General features: G+C 35.3%; 1 protein-coding gene across 4 annotated transcripts in view; it reads right to left on the reverse strand.

Moving 5' to 3' along the window:
- Positions 1-206: 206 nt before the first annotated feature.
- VTA1 (vesicle trafficking 1) overlaps positions 207-13,718 on the reverse strand; it is a 39,244-nt gene continuing 25,732 nt past the window's right edge. For 3 of the 4 annotated variants that reach the window (XM_038131358.1, XM_038131360.1, XM_038131361.1), the window contains exons 6-8: positions 11,401-11,577; positions 9,530-9,610; positions 207-2,452 (exon numbers count right to left, since the gene is read on the reverse strand). In XM_038131358.1, the coding sequence (XP_037987286.1) occupies positions 2,307-2,452; positions 9,530-9,610; positions 11,401-11,577 (404 nt within the window). In that variant the 3' untranslated portion in view covers positions 207-2,306. The remainder of the gene's footprint in view (positions 2,453-9,529; positions 9,611-11,400; positions 11,578-13,718) is intronic. The other variant, XM_038131359.1, reaches the window with a different exon arrangement.

A 13,718-nucleotide genomic window follows, 5' to 3' on the forward strand; every position in this document is an offset into this window, starting at 1 on the left:
ATGTTCCATTTTACATGAAATTTTATACAGTAAATCTTTTAACACTAATTTATTTTCAGAAAGAATGTCTTGCTAGCTTCTCTAAGAAATTCTCAAACTTTTGTATTACAGTTTCCATCTCCATTCTGCTCAGAAACATTTACTTTAATTTCTTTCTAGGCAGAAGAAAGATAGCATATGTGCAAAAGATCATTCAAACACACTGCTTATGGCTTTTACATTGCTTATCACTTTTTTACTGATGATTCCCTGGTTTCATAGAGGAACCAAAAGGTACAATATAATCATGGCCAACAGAAAATATTTTATACACTTTAAGAAATACTTAAATTTTCATTTTCAAGCATAGTTACGTATTCCATTTCAGATAATTCAATTACAAAAAAACCCAACAACTTTAATTGAAAAGCTTCAAATCAATACAACATTATATCATAGCTTACTTATTTTTGCATGTAATACAAAAGCCTCAAAGTTCTTTTTATTATTTTATAAATAGAAATAGGAAAACTGAATATTTTACTACAACTTCTGATGACTGAAGCTGGTTTTAAAAACAGTAGTATGATCCTGAAATGAAAGAAACTTCTGACTATTTTATAGCAATGCTAGAGTGTAAACCAACAACTATATATGCAGAAGACTTGGCAGTAATTCAGTGTGATACTGAAGTGAGAGATCTATCTTGGACGAAACACTGTACAAAATATACTTACTGCTCAGGTCTGTACAGCATTACTGTCAAAAAAGTTTCACATAGTTTCATTCTGAATTTCCCCAAATGACAATAATCTAACCCAAGTCACTGTCCAGATTAGCATGCTCTACCATATCAGAAAGCAACACAAAAAATACCACATTTTTATCTTTTAAGTCTCAGTCAACTAAAGTGCTTAAGCATAGGTTTTTAAGTTTCATATTATCTGTGTGAAATCTGCTGTCAAAGACACTACACACTTTAAGGGATACAACCAGCTAAACTTTAATGCATGCTTATGTTTCTTTTATTTTCTTTTCCTTTCTTTTTGCTTTGAATATAAGACTCATTTTAGTCACTCCAAAGCAGTGCAGCTATAAATAACATGGATTTGATCCAGCAGCTTGGAAAGACAGAAAGATCAGATAAAATGTCATTAAAATTATTACATATATCAGACGTGCTTTATGGTGTACTCAATTATTACGTCACGCCAGTTAAAAGACTGTGTATTCTTTCTTTTAAACAGCATGGGGGGATTTTTAACAAAAAAGAGCTCTATAATTGCAGTGGTAGACCTCATAAAGACTCAAAATTCAGTTTCCAAGGTATTTTAATTGAATCCCAAGTCCAAAAGTCTTCACAACAAAGCAGACAGGAAAAGTATTAGTTGGAAATACAAAGCTCTATGACACTAATAACAGAGACAAACCTATAGTGTTTTCATGGCTGAAAAACGAGCTTTTATCCAGCCTCTTAAAAAGATGGAACAGTTTTGTTCTTTCAGTAATTCTTCCTGAAAGCTCCAATTATTTAGAATCTCTGCGTCCAGTTTTGGGATCATTGTTGATAAATATTAGTATTTTCTCTTAATTACCCATACAGATATATAAAATTTTAAGTGCTCACACAGAAGGAGCAAGAACCAATAATCAAGAATACATGTAGTAGTCCATACCCCTGTGGGGGATTAAATTGGAACACCATCAAAATTATTCCCTCTGAAGTATCAAGAGAAGTTTTTTCCAGAACATTTTCAAACGAAATACAAATGTCCTCAAGACTCCCTCAGCTTAGACTTATGTCTCAGATAATACAAATACTGAAGTAATTTACTTATAGAAAAGTCCTTCCCAGTGTGGACCTGTCAGCCTTCTCACATTCAGCCTCTCATTTCAGGAGGAAAGCACTAATCTTAGTTACCATTTTAAAGCTATTATACCTATTAAATAATTGTTTGCAATAATAAAACAGGAGTAAGAATTTTAACAAAACATCCTAATTCTCAAGTTTTTTACAGTGAGCGTTTTCCAATTCTGATAATTCAAATACTGCAAATGAATGCTAACTCTTGAGTGGTGTTCACAGTAGTTTCTGTAATATTTTGCATACATCAAGCCACTGCATTCATGTTTCAAGCTCCACTGTCTTTAAAATGAAAACAGAGATTCCTACTGTACCATTAACTGCTAATCTGGAACTGAAACAGTGGTTTCATAGTCATGAGTGATAGGATTGAGAATTTCTGTGTAACGCCACTTCCCTAACAGGTACAGTAATAAACTGTTAGTTCTTTAGGTGAAAGACATGAATCTGTTGGATTAAAGCTTCATTCTCTGCCTGTAATGAGTAACTTGAGGGCCTTCTGTAGATTTTGCACAGCAGTGCTCACATCTTCATACTGCAACGCACTGCCAGCATATTTGCAATATTTTTGAGCTCTGGCAAAGTCCTCTGGAGTCAAGCGGACTTCTCCTGCAAAAACATAAATATTACAGTTACTACAAAGGAAATCTGACCTAAGCCTCCTTTCTTATGACTTTTATATTTTACTGATGTTTTGTTTGTGGTGATATTATGAAAATCAGGCTAATATTTGTGGTAGTATTATAAAGACCAAGCTACCAAGTATTTCTTCTGTTCTGTTCTCTTTTCTTTCCATTCATATAAAGCTTAACTTCTTTGCTATTGAAAAATGTGAGGACCTTTCTAAACACTGGTATTTGCATGACCCAGTGCCTTTCAAAAGTAAGCCAATACCTTTGAGAAAGATCTGCTCTTCATCTAAGACAGCAAAGGAGAGCTTTTATATGACATTAAGTTAGCTGTAATCGTGTTACAACCTTCAAGAAACAAGGACAGCGCTTTTGGTGTTTACAGCATAATTACTCTGCTTTCTTCAGAAACAATACATAGTTAGAAACTGTTCCTTCTCAACTAGAATAACTTTTCAGAATGTAGAAGCATTTTTTTCACACATTTTATGTTTCTGTTTTTCCAAATAATTTTTGTAACACTGGAAAACACTAGCAAAAAATATTCCCATAATATAGTATAAACCATAGTATGTTACTTATTAATCAGAGTACTCTTGAAGTAAGTTAAAACTTCAGGAATTCTCTTGTGCTCAAACACATGCATTCAGCCTTGGAGAAGACATAGTAGGGACTTAAGCCCTAAATGGCAGAAGATTTTATATGTGAATAGTATCACTGATGTGGGTGTAAAATAAAGCCAAACTGTGTTACTGTACCTCCTTCCACCCACAAATTCACTGTGAGTTTTAAGGCTAATCCCACTGTGAGTTTTAAGGTCACTCCAATAATGGACTAATTTATATATATCCAAATACAAACAAATTATAAAATCTTTACTCAGGTTCTTTCAAAACAACATGTAAATGATGGATTTTTATGGGCACAGACAAATAATTATATAAACCACTAAATATTATGCATATATTTAATAACTTCCCACACAGAAGCACTGAATAGCATATATAAGCACTGAATAGAGAAAATGTGCTTGTAAATGCACTGTACATTTTACATAAAATTTAGTTAAACGAAGATTTAGCTCTCTAAGTACATTTTAATCTTAAGCAACTACATGAACATACTTAAAAGCCATTTTTATGGTGCAATTTCCATTAGCTAAATTTTTTCTTTCAAAATAGAACTGTCGCTAGCAATACTGTGAGAATGTTTACTAAAGAATCTCCATTCTTATCAAAAAATGTCTATTATATTTGCTTTTCCTTCCACCAATCTTACTATTTAAGAACATCTTTTGAACAAATAAAAAAGAAAACCTGGGAATATTAAAAATCAGACTGGTCTGCTGGTTTCCAAAACAACCCTACCCAAATAAAATCCAAAAGCCAAGCACACTGAAGATTAATTTTATCAAGTTTTAAAATATACTCTAGATCTCCACTTATTTTCCTTTCAATAAATAAATATAACCATTGAGGGACATAAAAACTTTGTGGGCTCATTATGATTGCAATGTATATTAATTTCATGCTTAGTAAGTGAAACCACATTAAATGTCTTAAAATACATACACATGTGAGTAAATACACGTGAGGGAGTGCATAAACACAGGCACACACCTCAGGTATTTTGTAACTTCAGGAAAGTCACAGACTAAAAAGCAGCTGGGGTCAATCTGTGACCACATTTCTGAACATCTTTAAGAAATTAAAAAGACCAAGTTTCCCTCAAAGTAGCTTTGTGCTATGATGCCAAAAGAAACTACAAAATTATTCTTTAAAAACTGGCCAAGGCATCAGTCCAGTATTCAAATAATTCATTGGAAGCAAGCCTAAATTCACCCGCCTAATCTTATTTTTACAGTACGAGCTCTATTAATGTTTTGCTGGCATAAAGCCTTATTTATTATGAAATCTACCTCAGATGCTATTATGACACAACTTGAGGGAAAAAAATTATTCGTTTTAAATTTATAAACCAAAATTTATAGAGTAAGAGGGTTGATCTTTTGATGTGCTCAGTAGCCTGAGCTCCTATTGAAATCGACACCTCACATCGGAAAAGCAAAATAGAAACAAACCAGCTCTGAAGTTTTACAAATAATGTAAAACTTAACTGCAATGACTGTACTTACATCAAAGGTATAACCACAAAAGTTAGTAACCTACTTCAATTTACATATTCAAAGATTAAGCAGTTTTGGAGGAAATGCCCTGGGGGTCCTGGCGGACACCGATGTGCCCATGAGCCAACAATCCACCCTTGTGGTGGAGAGTGACAATGGCATCCTGTCCTGCATTAGGAAGAGCACTGACAGCAGGTGGATGGAAGTGATCCTGCCCTTTTCAGCCACATCCTGAGTGCTGTGTCCACTTCTGGGCTCCTCAGCACAAGAGAGACAGACCGACGTGCTGGAGACAGTCCAGCAAAGGGCCACAAAGATGACTAAGGGAATGGAGCATGAGAAGCGGCCAAGAAAGCTGGGACTGTTCAGCCTAGAGAAGAGAGAGCTCAGGGGGATCTTATATCAAGTACATAAACACCTGAAGGGAGAGTATTAAAAGGACAGAGACAGGCTTTTTTAGTGATGCCCAGTGACAAGACTAGAGGCTGAAACACAGGAGGGGCTTGTCTAAAAATCAGGAAACAGTTTTTACTCTGAGGGTGACTAAGGTCTGGGACAGGTTGCCCAGAGAGCTTGTGGTGTCTGTCCCTAGAGAGATTCAAAACCTCTTTTTAGAACTAGCAATGACATTTTTTTCTCAAACTTCTTCAGTGCAGGAAATTAAACCACAAGGAGGGTGCATGGGCAGAGGGAGACAAAAAGGACATGGTCCCGAGTGACTGGTTTTACATGACCCTTCCTTGAGCAGAAGGGTTGGACTAGACCACCTCCTGAAGTCATTTCCAATCTCATGTATCCAGTGATTTTTGGCTCTAAGAAAGCCCAACAACACTGAGATACAAAAGGCATATTGTATTTATTCTGAAACAAACCTGCTTCCTGTGTTAATCTGAAATTATTAGGACTGTAGTTATATTACTGAAACATGACAGGAACACGGAATCTGTAACAATGAGCATGATTCTCTTAGTTTAAGAGAAATACAAAGTGAAACTGATTTGACTAGAGATGCTGAAATCATTTTGGGAACAAAACCAGCTTTAGAATGAAAGTAATGTGCATTTTACATAAATACATTTGCTTCTCCCTGGAATCCTTTTCTACCCTTCAGATGTTTTTCCTTTTTATGATGCCCAAATATAAGGCAGATGATTTAAGAACGTTTCAATCATACAAATTGGTGCATAAAAACAGTGATGGAAAAGGTAACAAATGGTTTTTGAAACAAGATACTCTTTTTTCCCATTAAATCACTTGAAATATTTGAAATATAAGTACTCAAGAATTTCTTTTTAAGACCATGAAAACACATTCAATGTCAAATTATTATTTTTACTTTGTGTGTAGAATATGAAACATTATACACACAACTACAATGGACAAATGCCTTCTTTATACTATGCCACCTGTGGAAGGGACCATATGGCAACATAAGAAGATCTTATAAAATCTGTGTAGCACAACTATGAATGCCTTTAGTGTTAGTAAAATCTAGGGGTAATAAATTTTTTAAGACAACTACACCAGAGAAGTGCACACACACATACACAAAGTTGCTGCATAATTCTACATTCTGTTGTCAAGACACATTAACCCATGATTAAATGCAAAAGCTTTGACACACTTTCAAAAGTCAGTGTTAAACTGAAACCTCTTCCCACAGGACAGGACAACTGTTGAAAGATTTATGCTAACTAAAAATCAAAGAACACTATTCCTTTAACTTAAATCTTTCTTTGATAAAATATTCTACTCTTCTCCACCTAAAGCTTTTCTCCCATAACAGCTTTAATCAAATGGCCTCTCCCATGTTATGGGAAGCAAAGAAAAGATATAATTTATCTTTAAAATATACATTTGATCTTACTACAAGAAAGAGTCTTGCAGGAATATGTGGAATATCCTGTTTGGCTATGCCTATACTACCACATTCAACACTGCCAAGGCGTCTCAGCACTCAAACTTGACTGTCTACAGTGTCAAACTGCTGGAACAGATTCCAGTATGGTTTTGGCCCATGAAAACTAGCACTTTCCCAAACAATTCCTGGGCATGACTTGCGGTCAGAGCAAGCTACAGACCATTCAATATGAGCAGTCTTAACAAGCTACCTTATTTAGGTTTAAAAGTTTAATAATATGGATGTGAGAGGTTCTGTGCCAGCTGTTCTCCATGCCAAATATTTGCAAGCCTGTATAATTTGTTAGCATGGACACAGACATCGTGTCTAAGTCATGGAACAAATGTACCTTGCACTGTGCTAGCTCTGTGGATCTGTTGGATGGAGGGCAACACTGATCCCTCCTTCCCGTGCAAAGGAAACCTCAGTTCCACAGGAATAGTACACACCTCAATATGCAGCAAGGATCTAGCCCAGATATGTATATTGCAGCTCAGGAACTGGGGAGGGCTCATGGGTCCCACAGTTCTGTACATCCATTAACAGATACAGGCATTTCTCAATCTACTTATGGGTTAGAGAACAAGGCCACTGTTAGCATAGAAAGGACTCCTCAGCAGCATGGGAAGAATGCACAAGACAATGACAGGCAAGGACAAACACTTTCCATTGCTCTCCACTTCTCTAACTTCTTAACTCCACACATGCCAAGAAAACCATCAGTGTACCACTGCTGACACACGCCCTACGCCCTCTGAGACTCCTGAATAACTGACAGTGTGTTTTCTAAGCTTTCAAACCAAGAACCTGTATGACCTTTATGATTTCTCTGCCTGCACTTTTGTAGCACTCCCTCATAAGAATGTGACACTTTGAGCTATTGCAAGACCCAAACTTGTAGTGACACAACAGAGATGTGCAGAGGAGGAATGCAGGCATGCAAATCTGCAGGTTAGATCAAGTTAGGAGATCTATTATGGTGCTTAGCAGGGGTCTTAATCATTTAATTACACAATATTACCTATTACGAATTCTCATAAACACACTTAATTCCTTCTTATTTATGTACTTATTAAACCAGGTTATCTCAGGTAGGTGGTAAAAGGGAGCAGTGCAATCATATTATTCAGATATGAATAATGGAATGTCTTAAACGTAATAAAAAATTAAGTTTCAATCAAAATTATGACATTTTTGACAACCAGAAACAAACACTCAAAGCAAGAAACAATGATGACTAAAATTTTTGGAGTTGTTACCAAAAAACCTGGTACAATGACTGTCTAGAAGATCATGATAAGCCAGTTAAACATGAAAGCTTTGCTTCCAAAAATCACAAAATTTGCCATCCAACTAGTTACTATGGCAAGGCTTAAGTAAAGCTTTGAGCCATTTCAGTTGAGGAGCTACCAAAACCCCCACAGCAGTCCCCAAAACTCAAAAACTATCACCAAGTTTAAATGTTACAGCTACAGGTCTGAGGTGTTGTTTTCAATGAAATGAGTTACTGCCACATCAGACATCAGTGCCAGCTCAGCTGGCCAGAGCAGGGTGCTAATAATGCCAAGGTTGTGGGTTTGATCCTTGTATAGGCCATTCACTTCAGAGTTGGACTCAATCCTTCTGGGTCCCTTCCAGCTCAGACTATCCTGTGATTCCGTGATTACAGTAATATGCCAGAAAAACTGTAGCACCTATAGTACCTTTTGCTTTTCAGGAGAATACTAAAGGTTAGTATGCCTCTATCAATGGCAAATTTTGTTATTTTTATTTCTATTGTAAAAATGGCTTTCTAATATATTAGAATGAAAATATCCTTAAGCATTCTCTATGCCAGCAGATTAAAAACAAGTTGAACATTGAATTCCAACTATAGCGTTTGATTGAAGCAAAAATGCTTTTTCAGAACAGTTATTTTAACACAGACACAGTCTTCAACAACATAATAAAGTAACTAAATATCTCTAAGTTATAAAATACAAGAATATACCTATCTCAACTTTGTAGTCATAACAGGCAATGTTTTACTGTGGTTAGTATTAGAACTTAACATAGCAAATTATGTATAATATTGTATACTAGTGAGAGCATATCCTGAGGAGGATAAACTGTAGGCCTCCTAGACCTCCTCCTCAATGAACATCCATGTTATATTGCCAAAAAAATCTGATTATTACAAACAGATGTAATTATGGGGGGTTTTTACACTCTTTTCTCTTTTCCATGGACAAAAAAATTCTTAGAAAACAGTTACATATGTACTCATGTACCATATGTACATGAGTTTTCAAATGAAAATCTAGGATAATTCCTGCTTCATTGTCAGTTACTACTCTTCCACAGGCCATGGTTTCTCCAGGGTTAGCCCTTATGTGTACACTTAAAAGCATGGAATACGCAAGCAGACATAAAATACATATGATATAGGTTATCAGTAATTTCAACATCAAAGACAGATGACATCTTAGAAGATAAAAGCCTTGATTAAATGGTACATCAAAATAACATCATTAGCAGTACCTTACAAATTGATTTTTTAATTTAGCACAGGTACTACTTCCAGTCAGGAAGCACACACTATTATTCTGCACAAAACTGCAACTTGAATGTTCTATGAATTATTTTATGAAATTAATAAGTAACTTACATGCTGACCCTGTAGAATAAATTTTAAGTAAAGGGAATGTATATTAATTACAAAAATACAATTTGGCAAGGTTATCAGGAATATAGGCTTTGCAAAGTATATCAGAACCTCACCTGAGAAGCAACAATATAAATAATAAAAAGCCTTATGCAATGCTAGCTCGTTAGTTCAAAGTAGTCACACAGACAACACTATATTGTAACAGCTTTCAAAAACTACTAAAATCTTAGCAACACAATGATTAGATGTTGCCCACTCTTTTTAAAATTCTGGAATAGTGTTCAGATAATAGTGACAATATTTGTCAAACTTCTTCCTTCAGTGCAGGGGAGACACAGAGGACACAGTATGTCCATATACAACAATACAAATGCCACAAGCTTACCTGCAGACTGAGCACTGTAAAGGGAAGGATCAACCAGAGGAATATTCTGAGGAGCAGGCTGAATGGTGTTACTTGTCACTCCTACAAATCAATGCAAAAAAAGGACCTGGATTATTTTTACTTATTGACTTTAACAGTAAGCAAAAAACCAGAACAGATATACCTTATGATTTTCAAATTACGCAGCTGATAGCATACGAATTCTGAAACAGTGTAACAAATAATTTGAATACTTTCACTTCAAATAGAAATGCTTTACAAAATAAAACAGAAGAATGTACAGACTGCCATCCATTTTACCAGTACAGGATTTCACAGAAATTTAATTTCAGGCATTAAAAAAATAAGAAAATACTAGTCCAAGAGACACTGGTTACCCTGAAGTATTGAGAAAAATTTGCTAAAGAAAAGTGTGAGTAAACTTTTATATTTGAAACTTAAATTCTACATTCTAATACCAGAGGCAGTCTATATTATTATACTTTTAAAGCCCGGTGTCAGTCACCTCACACTTGCCAGTTATCTCCTTCCTAATTCCTTTGAAAACGATTAATGAGAATAAAAAAGCTAGCTAAGTTTAAAAGGGAAATAATGGTGCTAGAAGAAGAAACAGCACTTATGCTGTGAAGTGTTCTTGTACCTGCATTCCCATTTTAGGTACACTCATTTGTTTTGATCAAAAACTGTATTTTTGCAATATGTCCAGAACATGCCAGACTAGCATAAAGTTATTTCTGCAACATCTGCTGTCTAGGAAGAGAGTATAATCACTTTTCTAAATTACATCACTCCACTGAACAATAGGTGGGGTTAAAACTATATAATGCACAGAATTCATGTATTCCAACAAGGTACATACTCCATAATTTTCACATCTTCCCAGACCCAAAAAAATCCCCACCTATCAGAAGTATTTCCCTTTGATAAAGCTGAAGAAAGAGCATCCTGAACTCTTCATAGGGTGAAGCATTTTTTAAATGAGAAAGTAAAAAAAAAGGAGGGATTGTGTGACAAAAAATCTCATACATTTGATAGCATAAAAACGTATCTGAACAATAAATGATCACTAGGCTTGAAATAAAGATATTTAATTTTTTATTATTATTAATAATTAATTAATAATTCTGCTCTATGTTTATTATAAAGAGGTCCCATAAGGTAAAAAAGTTTTATTCACCAATCACTTAATACTTTTTTTTTTTAAATAAATACAGCATCTGGGAAGGAACTTGGAATTGCCAAGAACTTGGTTTTGGTCCAAAAATTACATGTAATAATAAGAAGGATGTAGGAGCCAATATGTTTAGCCATAGGGACAAAATTCCCATTAATTATATTGTCTGAAGTCAATCACTAAAGCTCTTACATGGGAAAAGGGGCACAAGCCAAACCAAACCAAACCAGTAGGAATGGTACATCAGGCATGATTGCTATAGGGTTGTAACAATTTCAACACTATGTTGATAAGCTCCCACATGAAGAACAGCAGTCTATCTGCAAGGGAAAGCTACATATCAACTGAAGTAATACAATTCCATCTATAAACTGGAAGATTCAAATTGTGCTTCACAGTACAGATGTTGCAATGCAACACCATTTACTGATTTAAGAGAAGACAAATTCTGTCTGCAGGAGCAGTCACTTTCTTAGTCCATATATGTGTTTTGTAAAAGTGCTCCTAAACTATGATTTACATATTTCAAGAAAACATTAAAAAATATTCCCAGTGGCATTTTTATGATTTTAGCTTATGAAGATCCTTTTGCCACACAATACTGTGTTATTCTACTTTCTCTGTCATGGACTAGAATTTGGGCAAAAATTCATCTCCCGCTGAAGGCATGGATTTCTCAGGTGTGATTTGGAGATACCTGTGTTATGAGGTACTTCAGCTGGTGTGTTGGCAGGTGCATGGGCACCTGGTGGTATATGGATGCCAGTGTAATTACTAGTTGGTATGTTGTTAGCTTCATATGTAGATGATGATGATGATGAAGCTGTTCCACTATGGACAGAAGATGACCCCGCTTCTTCCCTTTCAGCATCTGCTAAAATTACACAAAATAGGAATTATTGCAACTACTATGTATAAACACTTGAAAACTTTGGCGTTCCTTAACACCACCTTTCAAATTTTTATTGCTAAAAAAACTGCCATCACACAGTGTGACGTAAAACATCAACCCAAACTATATACGTTTGATTTGAAAAGGTAAAAAGCAACATACAATACAACAAAAATCTAGACACTCACATACTTTCAAAGATCTCTTCTGTTCAACTTGAAGAGTAATTTCCTCGCTTGTCTGAATATAATCTGTCTCATTAGAACAATTTGTTACACCTTTGTGTTCTGCATCCAAAGTAGTTGAACAAGTTATTACAAATAGACAGTAATCTACATTTTAACATATACATGAACCAGAATATGGAAAAATGTATTTGCCTTACTAACTCTTCATAAAAGGCTAGAGAGTGCCAATTCTTTTACCCCAAATCAAACGACAAATAAATAAGAACCAAGAGGAACTTTGGGAAAGTAATGCCAAACAAGAAACTAAATGCAGCTTAGCCAAGTCATAATTGCATCTAGAACAGTTAGAATACATAATGAGCTGTAAGAATAATGAGGTTCAATATACTCCACAGCATGTACAAAGAACATACATATTTTTGAATTTAGTCGTGTTTTTAAGGTTCTGATCTACTTTATTTAATACCGCTTTAAAGGCTAAGGATCCAGTCAATTCAGAATATATGGTTGATTCCTGCTCCTTCCTGAACTTAATTGAATTAAGTTCAATTTAAAAAACTGATTTTCATTTACTGTGTATGCATTCACCTGTATCAATAATGTCAGATGGAACAAGCAGTTCTGGGAACTGCTTATTTAACAGCCAGTGCTTGAAAGGGAACAAAAAAATAAGGGAGGACAAACCTTGTATGTGTGTAGAGCTAGCAAAAGAGATCCACATTGATCTTCAACTACACAAGACTATGAGTTATGCAAACACTTCTGCTGCTTAATAATTAAATGGTCTGCTATTAAAAATATAACTATTATAAATAGCAGAATTGTTTCCCATGTAGTCCTTCTACCTCCCAGAAAAAAATTCACATGCTACCTCTAGGAAAAATGTCTAAACACCTTCTAATTTACAATACGATTTACTAATAAAAGCCTATAAAGCAAAGTAAAATCAAGTATTGTTATTAGAGCATTTTTAGTGGACTTTAGTAAATACACTCTGGTTTTATGGCACAATTACTGACACATGCAAATGAACACCTGGCAGTTTTCCGGAAGACAAAAAACACCTTAAGATGCCAGATTTTTCTTTTGCTGTATTTTTTGTTAGTAAGTCATACTGCAATATTGTGTGGCTAAAATGCATGCAAGTAAAATTAAATGTCTGAAAACTGGCAAAAAGGTGAGATTGAAGAGTAAACATTGCATGTGCTATCTTTTAAATAATAATGTAATGTTAGGAAACTATTGTTTGAATGCTGCATTTTTCACTGGTTTTGGTGTCAACTAAAAAAAATTACTAAACACTTTCAGAAAAAATAATGAACAAAAACAGAGGCTTACTTTACACAACATGAATGAAACAGTTACACACAACACTCATCACGCTGTCTGAAGGTGAGGCTGCCAAATATTAGTTGAAACACTGTTACCAATTATTTACAGCTTGGGCAAATTGTAGCCATAAAGTCGGAGTTTCCAAGCTGGGTGTCTGCTAGAAGCTAGGATTTTGGGAAAGCTGTTGTAAAAATTACTAAGCAACTGTTGAGGATGAGGCAGCAAGAGAAAATGTGCTTCCATTGTGCTTACTATCTCAGCTATGAGAAAATACCTGTAAATTCATGCCCATATTTAGGCTGTTAATGCATTTATTCCTTTATTCTGCCCCTTGCAGCTTCCTGTTGCCCTAATCTGGTTCTCAAGGCACATTCTGATTTCCTTCTCTGCACTAGGATTACATATCCCATATCTGCAACCCTTTGCCACATACTTGTGTCCCTCTTGCACTGCCCCAATTTTCTCTCCAAGCCATTCCCACTTTCAGCTTCCAACTTCCTCACTGCACAGTTCAGTGTCTCTACTCACTCCTGTAACAATGCAATGCTGAGGCCAACACTGGCCACAGAACACATGAACTCAACGGGTTAAAGTCTGGCAATG

Source organism: Motacilla alba, chromosome 3, assembly GCF_015832195.1.
Source record: "Motacilla alba alba isolate MOTALB_02 chromosome 3, Motacilla_alba_V1.0_pri, whole genome shotgun sequence".
Taxonomy (NCBI): Eukaryota; Metazoa; Chordata; class Aves; order Passeriformes; family Motacillidae; genus Motacilla; species Motacilla alba.